This window comes from Populus trichocarpa, chromosome 5 (assembly GCF_000002775.5).
Source record: "Populus trichocarpa isolate Nisqually-1 chromosome 5, P.trichocarpa_v4.1, whole genome shotgun sequence".
NCBI lineage: Eukaryota > Viridiplantae > Streptophyta > Magnoliopsida > Malpighiales > Salicaceae > Populus > Populus trichocarpa.
Genome location: NC_037289.2, coordinates 9,226,537 through 9,247,874, shown reverse-complemented (window position 1 = coordinate 9,247,874; position 21,338 = coordinate 9,226,537). Strand labels below are relative to the sequence as shown.

Below are 21,338 nucleotides of genomic sequence, written 5' to 3'. Positions count from 1 at the left end.
TAAAATTAGAAAAATAAATTAGAAAAAAAGATTAGAAAAAAAAAAAAAAACGGTTTCAATCCATGATATTGTGCGTAGACGAACAACGTTTTCCCACGACTTTAGGTTCTTTGTAATGGTCTCAAGAAAAATATGCTCATGGAGACAAATTGGCTAGCAAGTGCCCTTATATGAATAGTCTGGTCCCTAGCTAATCGACTGCATTTGCATGAATAACCAAATTTGGATCCAATAATGGGAATTTAAAAGACAACCTATTAATGAGCAGGAGAATATCAACATCAGAAAGAGAGAGACGTTCGATGATTTTGTTTGGAAGTGTAAGGGATCAAAATTCGTGAAAGAAAAGCCCAAGAAACATTCATGAGACATGAAGCTTCTTAGGCATGTTGTCCTTGCTGACTGCTGCGACTAACTTAAGTTCTTATAGTGCTCAAAAGTTCCGTACCGCTTTGTTGTTTCTGAGAAATTTCACAGGAATCCCGTTAACTTGTTTTTTCTTTCCTCTTCATATTTAATTTTATGGTGTTAGAGGCAAGAACGAAGAAGATGTGGTTTGCATAAGGTTACAGAGTATCAGTTTTCAAATCCAACACAAATTTACCTGTCATGGAAGTGATATATCACGAGAGATTAGAATACTTGCACCGATTAAGGGGGCATGAGCACTGTAATAACCCCTTCGAATTTGGAACTCAAATATCAACCTATGTTTTAACCTCAGCTTCCACGAACTTGCAAAGACACAGCAAAATGTTGGTGATGCAAACAAATCAATCCGTGCTTTTGACCTTCTGAGTAATTTTATATTAGTTGAACTCTGTGTTCAGAATAGTTGCGCCCAGAATTACACACCATTTGATGAATGTAAAATGTTATGAGAATTGATTCGATCCGTAGGATTCGATCCAGCATGAAGTTTTCCTTCTTGCTTTCACATCATGTTTTATCTGGTACTGGTAATTTGAAAAAAGGAATCCTGCCACTGATTGAAGTAAAATCATGAAATAGGCCAAAAGTGGTATGATAAATTTCAAGGATAATACAAACTGGGATTTACGTTTCTCCCTTCTGGGAATTTTAGTAAATAGGTTTACTAAAGTAAGGTGAAAGAAGGGAAATGAATAAAATGCTGAAATCATTTTAATAATATAAAACAAAATTGGAAAAAGGCAATCCGGACCACAGAGAGGAAAACGAAGGAGAGTATATAAGTAGGTGCTGAAGAGGTGCACTCTTCATTTGTTTCAAAGTTTCCTCACCTGTGTATTGCTGTTCTCACACAGAAGCATATGAGAAATTAACAGCCAAATTCACAGCACAAAAATTGTTGAGATTGAGTCATAAACACTTTCTTTCTTCAGGCTTCCTCATTCTTAGACAATCCTAGATGGCTAAAATTAAGCTGAACCAGAGAGCTTTAGCAACTACAGCAGTGCTAACATGTTTGATATTTCTGGTTCAAGTCTTGATGACCAACATGGCCAGTGCAGAGAGACTGTTGAAAGATAAAGAACCAGAAGCCTCGGCTGAGAAAGAAATGAGCCCTGGTTATATAGTAAAAGTTCTTCATTTTTTATTTCAAGGTGGAAAGTCTTCTTATGAGCCTGTTTGGCCTGTGAGTTTTCGTTAGATTGTTTCTTTTGTTAACCACTATTATCATATTCTATATGCCATGCTTTGTTTTGACAGTACATTTTTGGTCGAGCAGGATATGAAGTTTGATTGGAGAATTGTTGTAGGAACAATAGTAGGATTCCTTGGGGCAGCTTTGGGTAGTGTTGGAGGAGTTGGAGGTGGTGGGATATTTGTACCGATGCTCACCTTGATCATTGGTTTCGATCCGAAATCTTCCACTGCCATTTCCAAGTGTAAGTATATAGACAACTGCTATTTCTAACTCTGTCAGTGCTCAATAAATATGTTAATAATTCTGGCTTTCTGAATGTAGGTATGATCATGGGTGCAGCAGGAGCAACAGTATATTACAACCTGAGACTTAGGCACCCAACACTGGACATGCCTCTTATAGACTATGACCTGACACTGCTCTTTCAGCCTATGCTCATGCTTGGAATCAGCATTGGAGTTTCCTTCAGTGTCATGTTTGCTGATTGGATGGTCACAGTTCTGCTTATTATTCTCTTCATAGGTAAAACAAATACGGAAATGTTTCACATCATGCATTTCCATGATAGTTTATATTGCAGAAAGAGGAATTAGAACACAGCTTAGAATGCATGACCATTCCATTTGCAATTCAGTGCTGTTAATGCTTGATTACTGAAACTAAATCATGCATTAAAAAGAATGAAATTTCCCTGTTAAAAAGATGATGTATGTTTCTTCTGATAAAAGAAACTGATGCGAGCCACCATAAAAATTGTCAATGGCAGGTACTTCTACTAAAGCTTTATTCAAAGGGATAGATACATGGAAGAAAGAGACTATGATGAGGAAGGTAAGGTTTTCTACTTGCTAACTTCTGAGATTATCATGGCCTTTCTTCTTTTTTTTCTGGCTTAATTTTGGATTCTCATTAACACTTAGGATGCAGCCAAGCAGTTGGAATCAGAGTCCAAACCAGAAGGTTAGTGCCTGTGTTTTCCCTCCATGAAAAAATTCAAATCAAAAGATTAAGATGCTTAGTTCATCGAATTCATTAAAGAAAGATTACTTGTCAATGGGAAATTTATATGTAAGGTCCAAGCCGATGGAAAGATACTAGCCTTGGAAAAATTAAATGACACATAAGGTGATGTCAATTGTTGAAAGTCAATCAGAGTCATTATACATTGAAAACATAAGCAATCAATCTTATAAAAGTATCAACCTTGTATTCAAGGATCTGAAAACATTTAAGATTTTTGTGATCCAATATATGTATTATATGCCAATTTATTAGTTGACTAACAGCCTATTGTCCAAAAAAGGGCAATTTCAACCGGAAGTATGCAGCAGAAGTTATCATTAAACTTAAGAATCTTGTATCCATTCTATAGAAAAGCTCAAAATCCTTCTTCAAGAACAGTATAACAGCAGGCCAGTAAATCACTGAATTCTACTCAGGAAAAAAGTTTCTGGAGAGAGGTACACTGAAAAAGGGTTTCTGTTAAAATTGATCATTTGCAGATGGCGCTGAAGAAGATTACAAACCACTTCCAAGTGGTCCAGTTGTTTTACCAGACGATGAGGTGAGATCGATAATGCTACTCATTTGTAATGTAAATGCTGTTTCCAAAAGTCTAAATTACAAATGTATTCTTCTTTCGTTGTCATAATCAGGTTCCTTTACGAGAAAACATTTACTGGAAAGAGGTGGCACTGCTTTTCTATGTCTGGGCGGGATTTCTTGTTGTTCAAATTGTTCAGGTAAGCTCTGATACCATAAGTCGATTAGTCTTTACCAGGCCTTGGAAAAGTCTCATCTATTTATAATTCTGTGGTGCTGGGACACTGTTAAGACTTGGAAAAAACCTCTTCAGTGAAGATTTCTAAAAAGAAAAGGAATCATGCAGAAGAGGATCTGACCTTCTAACCTGTTTACAAGTTGAATTTTTGAGCATCATAACGAAATTGCCTCATATTTATTGAATATGTTATCTTTATGTATCTCTATGCAGACATATTTTCCAACCTGCTCAGTCACGTACTGGATCCTGAACTCATTGCAGGTAAAATGAAAATATGGATAATTTCTTTCACAGAATCACCTTCGACATTCGTAAACAAGCACAGACAAAATGATCCAAACATAATTTTTAGCTTAAATGACCTGCAAACCTAGTAATCCTAGTCTATAAGGCCATAGCAAATCAAAATCTAGATTTAGCTTCTTACTTTGAGCCTATAGGCAATCCAAGGAGAACCAAGAATCCATCTATCTATAATTCATAAAATAAAATGGATTGGAAATATTGCAACCCTGCTGCTAATATGCTATCTTTAATTGATTTCCATATAATGTGGAGATACATATCTGCACACGAATTCTGGAAACAATCCTCTATAGCTATACTTTACTGGCAGCTCATCATCGGGGCGGGCACTTGAACCCAGAAAGCTTGAGGAGCCCCTGTCGAAAACATACTATGCTGTTGTGTTTCTGGGAATAGAAACAGTTGAACCAGATAGTTTCACATCATACAGGTACCAATTGCTGCCTCAGTTACGCTTTTCGAAGCCATATGCTTGTGCAAAGGGACCAGAGTGATAGCATCCAAAGGGAAGGAAATCACAAATTGGAAGTTACATCAGATTCTACTGTACTGTTCGTGTGGAATAATTGCTGGAATGGTGGGTGGACTGCTTGGTCTAGGAGGCGGCTTCATCTTGGGACCTCTTTTTCTCGAATTAGGAATTCCTCCTCAGGTAAAGTACTTAACTGCTTTCATGCATCTACAATATCACTAAAAATCCAGAATCCAAGAAAGGTAATGGTAAGAAACAGGCACGAGCTTCTTGAAGCACAAAAGCATCAGTAGTCAAACCAAGATGTTAAATTTTGTTGCAATCCCCCCCTGCTGTGCACCATTGAAGTGATCATTCACGAGCCTCGAAATCCGTCAGTTTTTTGCTCCTTTCTGCAGGTAGCAAGTGCAACATCAACCTTTGCAATGGCATTCTCATCTTCAATGTCAGTCGTAGAGTATTACCTCCTCAACCGTTTCCCTGTCCCGTATGGTATGTAGCAGCAAGCAATGTACATAGATATCAACTCCAAATCATTTTGCTTACATCTGTAATAGTTGTCACCAATCATTCAAGCTAACCTTCTGTATTTCTTTTTCTGCTTCTTTGCTGCAGCTGCTTACTTTGCTTTAGTTGCAACGATTTCTGCCTTTGTTGGCCAGCATGTGGTTAGAAAGATAATTGCTTTTCTTGGAAGAGCATCACTAATTATTTTCATACTGGCTTTGACAATTTTTGTGAGCGCAGTCAGCTTAGGTGCTCAAGTCTCCCCTTCATCTCAAGATCTAGACAAAACCCTATTTCATTTCTTTATCTCCTGATGCTCATTTTCACGGCCACTATTTGCTGCAGGTGGAGTTGGCATAGCAAACATGGTTGAGAAGCTGGAGAACGAAGAGTACATGGGGTTTGAAAATCTTTGTCAACAATCTTAGCTACATTTTGTATTAGAATATTATAGGAAGTGGGATTTCTTAGCAGGGGACTCCAGCTTATGAATCCACACTACGAACAGTTTCACTTTACCTTCAATTTCTCCATTCGTTATTTTCAAGTAAAGATTATATATATATTATTTTCAATTTCTCCATTCGGGATATAGAATCTTGATCCCTCCATGCCATATTAATATTTCTTGTTATTTTGAGAGTATTTATATCTTTACTTTTTATTTTCAATAAAGTGTTGTTATATCCGATTTATTTTTCAACATGTCATCAACTAATTTGATTAAAAAAGAAGAAGTATCAGCACTCAAATAAAAAAAAATATTGAAATTAATTATTAAGTGATTGTTTTGTACTATCACTCTATGTCGTGCCATGCATTTTTTGAATTAATTATTACTTAATTCTTATATTTCATTGAAATTAATTAATTGATAACTCTTGCAGTTCATTGGAAATAATTAATTAACTTTTGTGGTATTAAAAAAAATGAAGTTGTTATTTGAACAGCTTAATCATTCTTAATGTATTAGTTTTTTTCTCCAACATTCATTGTTTTTAAAATGAAAAAAATAAATCAGAAATGAATAAGATATTAGTGAAAGGACTAATTTAAAAATGTGATGAACCAAATCAAACAGTTCTGGTTAATTTACAAATATTTGTATGTACATAATCTAGTGTACCTTTTGTTTAATGAACGACATTTCCAAACTTCATTTGGGTTTGTTTGAAATACGAGACTTTCTGGTATTTAAATGAGTAGTAAATATAGGAAGAAAAAACAATGTATAGTAAGAGAAAAATAAAATGTTGCTGTAGAGAGTTATTTCTAGGTGTAGTGGCCTAAAAATTATATGGCCTAGCATGATCTGGTGCATGGAGATGATGATTTCTAGGGTTAAGAAAAATAATTTTCCGATGAATAGGCAAGTTAAGAGAATTAACTTCCTGATTAATATGATAAATACTTGGATAAATACTTGGTGTAATGGATAATTATAAAATTTAATTGATTTAAATTGAAGTTAAATATATGGGTTTGTTAGAGATACTTTTGGTATTTTTATAAATTTATTTATATTCAGAAATTGTATTAAAAAATAATAAAATTATTGAATTACTAAAGATATTATATTTCATTTAATAATACGGGAATTACATTAATGCACATGAATAGTTAGTCTTTATTTACTTGTTTATCGTAATTTACAATTTTAATCATACTTAATATGATTATGTTTTTAGGTATATCACACCCTTGAACTAGAAAGTACATGTGTAGATAAATAATTTTGTTAAGTAATTGATGTTATTGGAAAAACTAATATTTTATTGAAATTAGCCGAAAATAAAAGAAATAACAATTAAAAGACCAAAAATAAAAAAGACGTCAAACTTAAGATTAGCGATTTTATTTTTTTTCTCTTAAGTTTTGGGAATCCTTAAAATAAATCTATGATTATTGATTAAGATTCTTTTCCTCTTCAAGGTAGCCCTAAGACTAGTATAAATAAGGTTGTTTAGCTTGCACTTTAGAACAACATATCAAACTTTTATTTTTATAAATAAAATTATGAATTATGTTTTTGTAAGACAATCTTATTTGGCTTTAATTTTGTTTTTCTAGATTATTGTCTTTTTGTTTATGTTTTCATTTGTGTTAATTGGTATTAAAGCCCAACGATTCTAGTGGTTATTTGCTTATTGTGTGCTGGAATAATTATGACTATAAGAGGTAATAGAACATGATGTGCTCATGTAGAAGAGGATGGGGAGGTTCTTCGTTGAGAAAGAGACGTTCAGAAACTAGTGATAGAAGACATACATAGACAAATTAGAGAATTGAGAAGAGATGTTTAAGAACTGGTGATAGGAAACATGCAAAGACATCTTACAAAATTAACCCATCAATTGGTGGACGTGAAGGATCATGAGAAGAGTGATCACAGATCCACGGATAATTTTAAGAACTCATATTAGAGGCATGAGCAGACGAAACAACTTCTTGATCATGATGAATATGATGTTTGACACTAAAAGTTTTGATAATTCTAGTTTCTTTATGGATTAAAATCAACTATCAAAATTCAACAAAAATGATTAAAATGATATTGATAGAGAAGATTTACGTGCAAAATTTTTGGTTTGTGATGTTCATGAAAAGGGAATCAAATTAGATGTTGTTTCAGAGGTGATTTTTGATGAAGCACATTGAGAAAGATATATCTCACATGTGTTTAAGGAGAATTTTAGAAGTGATGGGTTAAAGTTAATGTTCTTATATTTTCGGTATAAGTTGTGAAACAAATTTCCATATCTTTTTCTAGCTCTAAGATTGGTTTCATTATAAGAGAGATTGAGCATGTTGTTGACATATACACTATTTCTAATGAAAAGGATGAGTGTGTAAAATAAAATAAAATAAAAATCAAATTAAACTTGAGTCTCTTTACAGTTGGTGCTATTGGCTCTAGATTTATTTTTATTTTTATTTTTTGAAATTAGGATAGGTTAGTGACTTACAAAATCTTGTAAACAAATCCTTTATTTAGTACATGAGATTCTCTTATATTTAAGCTAGCAAATTTATTGGAGGATAGTAATATGTAAAAAAGAGAATGATAATGTAGGAGAAAGTATGTTGTGATTATTGTGTTTATTGTTTTATCATGTATTGTTACTTGGTGACCTTAATTATTTATACATCGCAAGTCACATGAAATTGCCTCATGGAGAATGGATTAATATACCTACCATGAGAGAATAATCATGGAAAAATAATTACTTTTGTCGTGCAGGTAACTTGGAAAACAAGTTATTCATGTAGGCTCCACATTATCCATTTTTGAAATAGGACTTTCAAGAAGGGCATCATACTGATAATTTATGCACCCGCAATAGTAGCATGTAAAATGGAGAATTATGTGGGCATCGCGTAGAACAAAGAATACTAATAGGTGGTAATGGCGATAAAAGCAAGCTCAAATATTGTTTAGCAAGACAATTTTTTTTCTCCCTTTTCTTTTCTTTTTCCTTCTCATTTTCTTTTCATTGTTAGGTTTGATTAGGCTATGCTTGAGCCAGTTGAGCATTTTTTTCTCTTTCTTGTCCTCTTAAACTCTTCTCTCCTTGGGTGGGGCCTTCATTGGTCTTAATTGGGCTGAATTGAAAAAATATTGAAGAATTAGTGACTAAAATAAAAATGAGGAAGGAAAATTGCTTGGTGTGTTGATTACATGTGACACATTAACAAGATTGTTGTATTGTTTGCTTTGCCCCACCCACCACAATCTACGGGACATGTCAACGGTGGATCTCCAACGGTCTATTTTTAAGTTCGTCAAATGCTGGTCTTTTTTGGTGTTGTTGGATTTATCTTTATGAGGCATACCTCTTGGGTAGGACAAGTCAATGATAGATCTCCAACGATCTATTCTTTTTTTCTTTCTTTTATCTCTTTTTTTTCTCTTCTCCTTGCCTTCGATGCCAAGCTTTCCTTTTCTTCCTACACCAGCCCTACTTTTTGGGTAGACACGTGTCAACAATGAATCTCTGGTGGTGCTCTGGCGATCTATTTTTCTTTTCTCTCCCTTCTATTTCCTTTCTCTCTATTCTCCTCAGCTTTCATGCCAAGTTTTTCTTTTCTTCCTACACCAGCCCTACTTCTTGGGTAGACGTATGGATCTCTGGTGGTGCTTTGACGGTCTTCTTTTCTTTTCTCTCCCTTCTATTTCCTTTCTCTCTCTATTTTCCTTGGCTTTCATGCCAAGTTTGCCTTCCTTTCCTGTGTCAGCCCTCTTTTCTTCCCTTTCTTTCATTTCTTTTAGGTCTGAGTTTCTTTCTATTTTCACAAGTTTTTTTCTTTTCACTCTTTTGAATGGGTGTCTTTCTTGTTTTCTTTCTATTTCTATTTTCACTAGTTTCCCAAAACAATAGTGGGCTCGACTGGGCCAAAATATTGGGTCCAGTTGGACCGTCATTCCATTGTTTTCTTTCCTTATCTGTCTCTTTTTTGAGCCCCAGGCTGGATTAATATTATTTTCCCTCTCTTTTTTTGGTGTTCTCCTTTTTTCGGGCCTAGTTGGGCTTCTCTTTATTCCGAGGCCTCATCACAATTCATTGCCATAACGTTTTGGGACGAAAGGCACAGTAGGAAGATATTCAACCTCGTTGGGCCTTTGTACAGGGAGAGCACGTCACATCTGAAGCCCATTTTGCAGCGAGCATTTTTTTGTTTTGAGACAGTTAAAACGCCCGCGTGTCGATGCAGGTTCGTTAGAGAGAGGACGCATTCGTTGGAATTCCTAGCTTGCAAGAGAGAAAGGAGAATTACCAAAAGAAAAGCTGAAAAACAGAAAGAAAGAAATGGCAGCGAGAGACAGGGATCTAGAGCGTTTAATACCCATTCAAAATCCAGATATTAATATTAACAATATCATTACCAATGGAGGGTCTAATTCTTCCTCTGAATCTGTCTCTCCTATCATCTCTTCTCATCACTCCTCCAGCGAAGAGGTTCTCACTTTTTCATATTCACTTCTTCTTCTCTTTTTTGTCTCGTATTTAAATTGATATTGTTCGTCAAGTTTTATCGAATTTCGTTTTTGTGTTTTGAAAGAGACTGGGTCAATTTTCTGAGATTGCTTTAAGGTTATTGTAATATTATGTTACTTCTTCTATGATACTGGAAGCTAAGCGTGAGCCTCTCTTATAAAAATTAAGATGGACTCTTGTTGCGTCTAGGTCTAGACATGAAATGACATGACAAGACTAGTTCGAAGAAATAAAGAACTAGTTGTGGTGGTGCGGAGGACCCATGGATACCCCTTGCTTATGCGCGCGCGCGTGTTGACTAATATTGTGGGCGCATGCAAATTGGCTTGCCCACATGTTTGGTAAATCTCGGATGGAAGTCCATGGATGCAGCCTAAACTTGAAATTGTTTACGTAGTAATTTGTTGGTGATTTCTAATTACTTTGTAGATTTTAGTGCATAAGTCTGATGAGTTGATCAATTATTTAATTGTGAGATGTTAGATGTGCTGAAGGAAATTTTAATGAGTACCAGGTAAAAGTAAATGTAATCATAATACATGAGTGCAAGTTAAAGTGAGAGTGGCTTGATGCATGCTAGAATTTCTATGTCAATGTGTCTGAAATCTACCTAACTCAAATAATCTTAATATTTTGTCGTGCAGGCAATGTCTAAAGTCATCAGAAGCTGGGCTTCGAAGAAGTTCATGTCTGGATGGTTAGCTCTTTCTGCTCAATAGTTTCGATATTGTAATACATATTCATCTTTTTGTATTCACTTATCCATTGATGTTCAAACTTTTGCTTGTAGCCTCTTTAAAATTTTGCCTATGGCCTCTTCTCTCCTCATCATGCTGTTTCTTTTAGAATAATGTAAGTCGCTTAAATCATAGTTTCAAAGTAGTTAGGTTATCAAGAAGATTTTCAGATTTTGATGTATATGACAAATGTCTTAGAATTTTGTTAAGGTCATAGAATTCTCAGCCTTGTATCTGTATTCACATTCTCGCTCAGTTGCGTCCAAGTTTTGTTTGCATGCGCACTAGTCAACCAATTGGTTAGGATTTAGCAGTTAAGATTCCTGAAATAAACCTTCATTCTCTCATACGATAGAAGACCTTATAAACCAACAATCTGGCGGGAATATGTTTGTCTTCCATTGTGCTGACTCTGTAACTAAATGGATATATACTATTAATTTCTTGATCTTTCCTTGCGCATTTATCTTGTCTAGTCCCCTGCATTCTGGCTAGAGTGCCAGTCTTTGCAAATTAAGTCCTGAATTGTATTTCAAACCCGATGATTTCAATACTGATAGTCATGAAATATTTGCATGATTCAAGGTTTCCATATACAAAAATACAACATTCATTAGAAGAGTATATGTGCCATATCTATCTGACGATCTTTGTGCATACATGTCTTACTGGTGCATAACAAGAATTGTAGATATTAACAGTTCACATTTTTGTTCCACATGGAAATGACTAATGTCTTCAATTCTGCATCCTCCTAAGATGAAACCATGGAAGTTTCTTGATACATTTTTTTTTACTTGGTGCATAACAAGAATTTGCTTTGCTTTTGTAGTGTCATTTTGCTTCCTATGGCCATCACATTCTGCATCACTTGGTGGTTTATTAGTTTTGTGGATGGATTCTTCTCTCCAATCTATGCTCATTTTGGAGTCAATATATTTGGTGGGTGTAAACATTCTCCCATTCTATTACATAGTTCACTAGATTCTTTCTTTCTCTTCTCATAGATACCTGCATTTTTTTAACATGTATTTGATGTTCAAAGCATCATCTGGACATAGCAATGAAATAGTTGATTCTAAGGTAATGAAGAAGTGAGATTTTTACAGTAGTGGACGCTCTCAATTAAGCCATTTATTTATGGGAAGTTTGTTTCTTATGAAAAAAAATGATGGGAAGTTTGTCGTCCTTTATTACTTTAGCTGATGAGGATGCTGTAAGAATTATGAGGGATTTATATGAAGGGGATAAGCAATTTTCTTAAAATAATCAGCTGGAAGCTAAAAGCTACCCCCATTGCTGGCATTATGATCATTCTGTTGGCCAGGCAACAGATTCGCCCAGCTATCAGTGTCGTTTTAACCATGCAGAACCATAACCTCTGTTTAATAGGTAGAAAATCTCTCTTTTCTTTGTTACTGGATTCTTCATTTATAAATAGTCGTCATCTACCATTTTCAAGGAACTGATATGCAAAGGATATTCATTTTGAGCTGTTAGGATCAAAAGTGCTCACCACTCAGCAATAATTCTGTCATGACTACAAAAGCATATTACGTTGACTTAAATGAGATAAATTGTTATGTTTTTGTGATTCTTGTTTAGGATATAAAAAAAAGAGTCAAACCAGCCCAAAGATTTTTATCTTGTGTCCAAGCTGACCAGAAATTCTAGCTGTTATAGTATTAGCCATTTAGCATGAGCTGTGAATGTGATTAGTACCATCTATGCGTTCTCTGTTCTGAAAAATACTTTTCTCTTACTAATTTGTAATTAGGTCTTGGATTTGTGACCTCCATATCTTTCATCTTCCTGATTGGTGTGTTCATGTCCTCATGGTTGGGAGCTTCTGTTCTTGGCTTGGGAGAATGGTTTATCAAGAAAATGCCTTTTGTTAGCTATATTTACTCTGCTTCTAAACAAATCAGTGCAGCAATTTCCCCAGGTTTGGATAATCAACTCCCTTCCTAATATTAGGTTTTTTTGAACTTGGAGTTTAGAGATAAATTTGTTTTACAGATCAGAGCTCCAACGCCTTCAAGGAAGTGGCCATCATAAGGCATCCACGTCATGGGGAATATGCTTTCGGATTTATCACATCCATTGTTATTCTTCGTGGAAGCATGGGCGCAGAGGAACTGTGCTGTGTTTATGTGCCTACCAACCACCTTTATCTTGGAGATATTTTCCTCATCAGTTCGAAGGATATTTTGAGACCTAATCTCTCAGTTCGAGAAGGAATCGGTGAGAGTTCTGTAGTCCATACCAATATACAATAAGCAAATCCTCTGGTAGTTTCAACAAATAGGATGTTAATCTCGTGCTTCCTTTTTCATGCGAGGCAGAAATTGTCATCTCAGGGGGAATGTCAATACCACAGATATTGAACACAATGGATTCACATGCTGTTCATGCAACAGGACTTGGTAAATTCGCAGTGCCACCAGTATAGTTGTTTTCAACAATTTGTCAGGTTTACACTTCAAGAAGAATTGTGCATATAATGCCAGGCAGTATTGCGTCATCCCAGGGTGAAGCAATGGTCCTGGTCTGCTAATCAGTAGAAGCATTAGATTTTTTATGTTTTGAAGGGTTAGTTTTTAATTCCGAGAGAAATCTTATAATACTGAATGGGATTTCTGTATGTCTAATTACACTTTTTTTTTCCTTAGCAGAATTGATTTTGGAGGTTAATGATTGATATGATTTGAATGTTATGATAAGCATCAAGTTGGCTCAGTCATCTGAAGTCAATCGGAAATTACATTGTTAAGCTTTTCACGAACGCCGGGCTCTTTTTCCTCTTCTTTTTTTTAATCCTTGTTAAAAAATGATATTGCTTTTCACAAGTTTTGCTCTCATTTGACTTGTCTAGGAAGGAAAATTAAAGAAGGTTTTTTTATTTGTTTAATCTCTTCTCTCTTGACTCTAAGAATACTATTATGATTCCCTCTATGGACCGAAGTTTCTTTAGTACAAAAGGAAAAGGGGGAGAGGATGTGTAGCCTAAAGAAGCATGAAAAAAAGGTAGCATTGCCATTGGCTAGACATATTTCAAAAGGAGACCACAAGACACAAGGAGGTACCAACAGGAAAAACCAAATGAGAAGAACGACAGAGAGATGGCAATACCACAGAAGACAAGACTGGCGCAGAGAGTTTCCATAGAAGCTCACATCAAAACATATCAGATATATAGGCAGCCTTTCCTGTAACATCTCAACGTAGCTAGAGTTGATATCGGAACTTATTACTATTTCTGGATGATGAACAGCATGATGTTAGTTACCGGCGATGGCCATATCATTTAATCTCTAAAAAGACGATGTTTGCTTGTTAAAGGTCTAAAGCCTGGTTTCTCGGGGTGGAATGAAATGGAGCAAAGGCTTTGAAATAATATTAATTAATCAGATAAATAAACAAAAGTTCCGTTGTCGTCCAGCGGTTAGGATATCTGGCTTTCACCCAGGAGACCCGGGTTCGATTCCCGGCAACGGAATGTTTTTTATTAAAACGATATGCGCTTCACCGTAGCTATCTCGAGGTATGTTTCTTTTTGTAATTTTTTTATTTCAAATTTTCAACTAAGGATTTAACTAAAGAAGCTGAAACTTTTTGTGACTCCATTCTCACATTACATCCTAAATATAATCATTCATTTAGATCAAGATGATGACAGAGTTAAAGAGTACAGATACATCACTTGTTTTGAGCTTCGAACTTGAATGGCAGCACTTCTTTTCCTAAAAAACCCGTGATATCATCTAGAGTCCTTTCATATATATATATATATATATATCTATATATATATATATATTCTATCCTATTTTATTTTATTATTTTATCTTTTAATGTTATATTCATTGGGATTTAAGATTGGTAATTTATTTTCATCTATTTTTTATATGGTTATCTCAATTTTAAAAAATATTCATGCTTGATTTTACTAAAAAAAAATCCGATTTTATTGTTTAAAAAATAAAAAATGAGGGGATCAAAATCGAAGCAAAGAAAAAATGGGACTATTTAAAAAAAATCGTGTTAGCACCCTTTTTTGCTTAATTTTTCCCTAAGTTATTTTCAAGTTTCCTTTTTGGTACCTTAAGTTTTGCAATTAAACAATTTAGTCCTTAAGTTTATTTTGTTTAATTTTTTGTCATTGAGTTTTAGAGAGGATAAAGTCGCAAAAAATAGCAAATGAGAGATAAAGATATTGATTGGTTGGATTTTAATGATAAAAGTAGTTAAATTTAATGTCAAAGTCTTTTTCTTTTTCTTGATGAGAAGAGTGTTATTTAGGTGATTTTGAGTTTTGATATTGATGATAAAAAAAAATAGATCATAGTTAAAAGAGATGTTTTTTTTTCTTTTTTGATTTTGTATTTTTAAACCGATTTTGAGAATTTTTTATTTGAGAAATTAATATTTTTAAGTTATAATAGTATTTTTTATGTATTTTTAGATAAAAATAGTTTAATAAAGATTACGGTTTTAGATAATATATATATATATATATATATATATATATATATATATCTATCTTGATTTCCCGACCAACTTTTTGGTGGTCTAAAACTAAGTCTATAAATGATGCAATGTGTGTTTTTCTAAAAATAAAAAAATAAAAAGAAACACATTATTTGTCAATTTAATTAATAATAAAATATCAGGCTCACATGTTGGACTTGGATTTCAGTGGGCTAAGCATGTCGGGTCTTCCAGACCTATGCGTCTAGCCTGTTTTTTTGTCTTTATTTTTATTTCTTTCTCATTTAAAGTTTATTTAATTTGAACTTAAATAACTAAATATATATTACATATATTGCTCTATTAATTTCTTAAATTAATATATAGGAAAATTACTCTTCTGTCTCATCAATTGACTAAAAATCTTATCATTAAAAATCAATTTCTCTCTTTTCCTGAACCCAATTCGAACAAAAAAAAAAACAATGATTGTAATTGATTTCTCACACGATTTGGTTTGGGAACCTATCTGTAATTTTTTTTTTCATTGCAACTTATGACTGTATTTTTTTTTAATGTGAGTGTCCGGGTCAGTTTGTGTGTACCTCAACTAATCTCATGGGTCCTGAAATTAACGACCATGTAAGCCTCTAGTGGCCATCATATAAACAATCACAGAGCTCGAACCTGAGACTACAGAAAAAACAAGCTTTTTGATCTCAAGATTTACAACCTAGATGATTCTCATGACTGCATCTTAATTGGTTCCTTGTTAGCTGTCACGCACATAATAAATAACTGTATTACCGATAACATCATGTCAGAGAGTCCACAGTATATCTAAAGTGAAATTGCTACATGCTTTAGAGTTTGTGTTACGTGTCCCATACTTAGTTTGGGGTTAAATATTTTTATTTTCTACAAAAACAATTATATACATAGCTTTTTTAATGTATTTTTGTAGTTTAAAAAATTTAAGTTCAAAAAAAAATTATAAATACATATAATTAAATAAATTAAGAACTATATATATGAATAAATAAATAAAAAGTCATTAATGATATCTAAAAATAAAACTTGAAAATCAAGATATTTAATATAGAAAGACATGATATTTACCTTGATGTGTTTAATAAATTTATTTATTAAAATAATTTATTTATTTAAATAAACTATAATAGAAATAGAGCCACAAATTAAATTGATCGAATAAAATAAAAGGAGAAAAAAACATAATACAAGGCTGCACATATTAGAAATATTATCTGAAAATAATTTTTTTATTTTTAAAAATAAATTTCATTCATACAAAAGATAAAAAAAAATTATAGATGAATCAGAAAAACTCTTCAAATTTAAATGCATAACTAAAAAAAATAATTGTCATTTAAAATAGTCTCTCCAAACAAAATAAAAGAAAGAATGAGTACTAATTTAAATATAAATTAAAAAGGTTAGAGAAAAAACCATAAAAAGAATTTTTAATTTAAAAAAATAGAAAAAAAGTTAAAATAAAGCAAAGGGCATGCATTGATGGGCCTAGCCCATTTTGTTAGGGCTCATGCGACTAGGCCCTTAATGTTTTATTGTTTGAAACTAGAGCGGACACATGTCCTAATTTTAAAAAAAAATCACACAATACATCGACTGATTTGCCTATATTTCAGCCATTATGGTGGTCGGAAAATCAGGGTTGAAATTTTTTTTACCTAAAAACCTATTTTTCAATCCATTTTTTAACCCAAAACACCTATAAAATACTGTAAGAACCGTGATAAACTCATCTATGGCATATAAAAACCTAAAAAACAGCTTCAAAAACTTAAATAAATCCGAGCTTGTATCTATTTTTTCATGAACTTTAAAGGTACAAAAACACCTAATATGAACTCTCCTCATCAAATGAAACCATTTGACACAAATATAGTCTATTTTAGTGGCCTCAATCGGTGTTAATGATATTTTTCTCTCTCTCTATTGTCGGAATCTGGTGACCTCTCTCTCCTCTCTCAACCAAGGATTAAAAATAACAAAAATGAACTTTTGTTCTAAAATTAAATTGGAAAAATATTAAGGTACTAAAATTATTTAATTTGCGTGATTTTTAAAGTTCAATTACCAAAATGCATCTTTTACGAAACTTATGAAAAATCATCAATGTTTGACGCTTTTTTCATTTCGATCCATCTTATTTCAATCCTATATTTTTATAAGAAATAAAAATCAATTAGTTTTCAATTAGAACAAAGAAGCATAACAAGGTGAAGCATGATATTTCACCAAAACGTTTTTAAACGGTGTTATTCTACCAAATTATTTGCATTATTGTTCTAATTTTTTTCAAAAAGGAAATTGCTAGATTTTTGTTTGGATGAATAGAGGTTCCGAAAATCATGGATTAGTTTGCTTCTATAAACCACACACACCCTCAAATTGTTTCTATACATGGAATTATTTGGAGAACATGCATCTCATTAAACCTTCCTATTTGACGCTTGCAATCAAGATTCATGTGAAATAAATCCGAAACCCAGAAAAAAGGTGATGTAAGTCTTCGTGGGAAACATCTTGATCTTATATAATGCCTGGGTCTTTATCTTTATTAAGTCACCTGTCAGTTTTAAGATGTTGATAGGAGATCTATCCAGAGAACAGCAATACACTATTCTAAGAGTCACCTTTTCAATCCAAAAGATAAAACAATTCTTGGGTTTAATTAGTTGTCGCAAGATATTCCCACTTTGCCTAAAAGGCCTATATTCTCGGCCAATCAATCAATACTCCTCCACTAAGTTCAAATAATTCTGGAATTTAAATATTGTTTAAGGTTCGCATTGGTCCCAATGCCATCATGAAGCCTTCAATTCGTGTGTCAAATATTATTATTATTATTATTATTATTATTATTATTATTATTATGGTATCGTGATTAGCTTGTTCATATCTTGACTAATTTTATGGATTCTGACGTTAACGACCATATAAGTCTCTGGTAGTTCTATGATTTGTAAGACTCAAACTAGTAAATTTTAAAAAGCAAATATAAATATTGACTACTTGAGTTAAAATTATAGTTATGCTTGAAATATTATTTGATTAGGCATAATTATATCAATAGACGCAAGGTGATATGCTGCGTGTTGTCATGGATTGTAGCCATCTTGATGCATGACACAGAAGATTTGCATGCATGGTTCTGTCTTAGCAGAATCCTGGATGCAAATATCACCTTCAAATTAAAACTTCAAATTGCCAGTGGGTGATTGTTGTCCCGATGCGACGCGGCCGAAAGCCAAAAAGGCAAAAACGAAAGGGAGCCCTACTGGGTTTTTCAGTCAAATATAAATGGCTAGATTTGTTCCATTCTTTTATGTTCAAAGTTGGACTTCAGATGTTTCGCTTTCGCTGTTCAGGGAAGGCCACGTTATAATATTTTGTTGCCCTCGAGTAGGGCTGCCCTTTTTTGACTTCTCCGCCGCATATTTTAGGGTTCCTTGTTACAGTGAGTCGCAAAAGAAGCTACCATTTTGGGCCAATAGAAGGTAAGGTTGCAGGCAGCCGTTATGTGCATGTCTTGACCGTTCCATCTAAACTATATACATATGGTTTATCCATGCCAATAAGATTGTGTCTACTTTTCTTTTCTTTTCCCCTTCCGGGGAAGGGCCCGAGCTGCTATCATTTGCCTTGGAAAATCATTGAGCATCGTGCGGCCGCGTTCTCTGCTATACCCGCGCGTGGGCAATGATTAAGGTCTCTCTCTGTTTGATATGGAGAGATGGAACCCTTAACCAAACATTCCCTTCGCCGCAGAGAAAAGAAACATTTATAATTATAATCTGATTCATTCATTAATTAAACGCAATTATTTTATTGGTATTATTGTTAGCCGTTGTATCTACTAATTTGAAAATAGAATATACTTATTTATTATTCTTTTTCTTCTTCTCATTTTATGTATGGATGTAGATCTACGTGCTTATGTATTTTATATTTACTATCCTCATTTGTCATGATTTTTAACATTTTTAATGAAGGTATGCAGATTGATAGTGGTTTAAAGTTTTAAATCTTCTATAAACAATTTTTAATGGTACTACTCGTTCTTCGTTCATTTATAATATATAGCTCGTATAAGCTTTACTTCCCGCATCAAGATGCGTCTAGCTCACAATAAACTTTTTAATGTTGTTATTAAATCTAAGTATATCGGGTTTAACTTAAAAATTAAGAATCTGGATTTTTGTTTAAATTAAATTTTAAATTCAATCGTGTGAGAGTTGCACTTATATGATCTCGTCGACTTGACAAGTTTGAAAAAACACAAAGTCAAATGAACAAAAAAACAGCACAGTCTAGATTTACTTGGGTTACGTTGTTAAATCTATGAACTTGTTCATGGATTTCACTGAGTTCAATTAATTTTTATTTTACTTCGCTATATGATTAAAAAATCCAAATCAAAGGATAAAATTTAAAAAAAATAAAAAAAGAGTAAAAACATACATTGAAAGATGAAATTAAAAAACAAATAAAAACATCTAAAAAAAACAAAGAGCCAAAAAACCAAAGAACCTTTGGCGCGACTCTAAATGGCATAGGGTTATAGGGCTTAGCCAGGTTCATGCATTTGGGCCCTAAGAAAAGATTTGAAAGGACTAGGCTTAGCACCTGACCCTCTAGTAGCAGGCTAGGTATGCGTAGGCCTAGACCCCAGCACCACGCTCCTAGCCTTGCTTCTTCTTTTTCTTTTTTAGTTAAGAGGACGGACGACATGATATTTATCTCTTATTTTTATTTTGAAAAAAAAAATTAACGTGTATGATGCGCCGTCCATTGAGAGAGATGACATGTCATCTTTTGAGGCAAATGACATGTTGTTCATGTGCCTAGTTTTCATCAACTCAATCAATCAAGCAAGATTTTGCTTTTAGGTTTTGGGTCGAAATAACTTATTTTTCAATCAATTTTTGACGTGCAAACACATAAAAAACAACACACACAATTCAATACAACCATTTGTGCCCTAAAAGTTTCCCAGAATTTTTCACAAAATGAAAAATCAACCAACACCATCCAACTCCCCTAGCTAGTCGAATGGAACATTTGGGCACCAAGTTTGATCAATTTTATGGTTGAAATCTCAATAAAAATTCACTTTTTATCTCTAGTGTCATTTTCGGGCAATTCTCTCTCTCATACAGGGACCAAAAAAATAAATAAAATAAACTTGTGAATCAAAATAAACATTAAAAAAAATTTAAGACCAAACCTATTGTTATTTGTGTATTACAATTTAGCCATCTTTCTTTTCATTTAGTACTTCTACCATAATTTTAATATTAGTTCCATTTAATTAGATTATTAAAGGACGTAATTGAAGTAAAAAAAAAGTTTTAAAAAATCATATAAAATCTAAATCCCATAATCAACCCTAATTTTTAGGGTTTTAGGTATTCCATTCTTGGACGGAAAATGCAAATATATCTTTTCTAAGTAATTCATATTTTTAATAGTTTTTATATTGTCCAAATTATTCGATGGGTCAATTATTTTCTAAAGGATGATCTTACACCATCGTTGTTTTCAATTGCTTTGAGAACAACAAATTATACTTTTTTAAAATGTAAAGTGAAAATAGCAATTTGTTTATAATTTATTTTGTATTAACAGAATTGCTTTTTTATCTTTTTAAAACAAATTGTCTTGATTTTATATTTTATTTACAGAAAAAATTATTAATTAATGATTAAAAATAATTTTCACTCAAATTATATTAGACTTATTTATAAAATTACTTGTAAAATCCATGTTACATGTAATCATTATTGTCATTAAATTGGTTGTGCATTTCAAGCATAGTTATGAAATTCGGCCCTGCCTGACCCAGCGGGTTGATCCGAGGCCTAAGCAACCCGGGACCTTGGCTGAGTCTCAAATCACAAAAACTTGAGCTTGGAATTGGTTAGGTCAAATTCGAGCAACCCACTAGGTCAATCTAAAACCCGAGTGACTCCACTACCAGAAAATTGATAAATACAAACGGAAATACCGAGGGAATATTTTTGTCGGTAAATTTCCGAGGGATTTTACCGACGGAAATATTCCCTCGGTATATACCGACGGAATTACCGTGGGAAAAAAATTTAAAACAAAGCAAAAAAAAAGAAGATGACGTGTCATTTTTTCCAACGGAATTACCGACGGAAAATTCCGTCGGTAAATTCCCTCAGTAATTCCGTCGGCAAACTGTGAACACTGTTCATCATGTCAATTACAAAGGGAATCACCGACGGAATTTTCCGTCGGTATTTTCCAGAGAGTGTTATTTGGCGGTTTTCTGAAAAAATTCAATTAATTTAAAATTTTCATTTAAATATTACAGACGGAATCACCGACGGATTGAAAAACCATCGGTAATTGTTGGCGGTTTCTGAAA

The 21,338-nt window shown here is 33.3% G+C and overlaps 2 protein-coding genes and 1 non-coding gene across 4 annotated transcripts; all 3 read left to right on the top strand.

The window, feature by feature from the left end:
* Positions 1–1,166: 1,166 nt before the first annotated feature.
* Positions 1,167–5,393, top strand: LOC18099288 (sulfite exporter TauE/SafE family protein 3). 2 transcript variants are annotated; one of them, XM_006383152.3, is made up of 12 exons: positions 1,172–1,618; positions 1,712–1,871; positions 1,952–2,152; positions 2,397–2,461; positions 2,551–2,590; positions 3,133–3,194; positions 3,286–3,372; positions 3,624–3,674; positions 4,150–4,371; positions 4,590–4,683; positions 4,807–4,947; positions 5,044–5,393. In XM_006383152.3, exons 1-12 carry the CDS (start codon positions 1,391–1,393, stop codon positions 5,124–5,126), a joined length of 1,434 nt encoding a protein of 477 aa, XP_006383214.1. In that variant the 5' UTR covers positions 1,172–1,390; the 3' UTR covers positions 5,127–5,393. The 2 variants fall into 2 exon arrangements, with proteins under 2 accessions (XP_052308828.1, XP_006383214.1); XM_052452868.1 differs by lacking the exon at positions 3,624–3,674 and having other exon boundaries at positions 1,167–1,618.
* A 3,994-nt stretch (positions 5,394–9,387) lies between these two features.
* LOC18099287 (protein LIKE COV 3) lies at positions 9,388–13,217 on the top strand. Its single transcript, XM_006383151.3, has 6 exons — positions 9,388–9,656; positions 10,340–10,392; positions 11,265–11,374; positions 12,210–12,377; positions 12,452–12,676; positions 12,778–13,217. The coding sequence occupies exons 1-6, from the start codon at positions 9,507–9,509 to the stop codon at positions 12,882–12,884; spliced, it is 813 nt and encodes a 270-aa protein (XP_006383213.1). The 5' UTR covers positions 9,388–9,506; the 3' UTR covers positions 12,885–13,217.
* Positions 13,218–13,859: 642 nt separating this feature from the next.
* Positions 13,860–13,931, top strand: TRNAE-UUC (transfer RNA glutamic acid (anticodon UUC)). Its single transcript has one exon. It is a non-coding gene; the product is annotated as a tRNA-Glu (tRNA).
* The last annotated feature ends 7,407 nt before the right edge of the window (positions 13,932–21,338 follow it).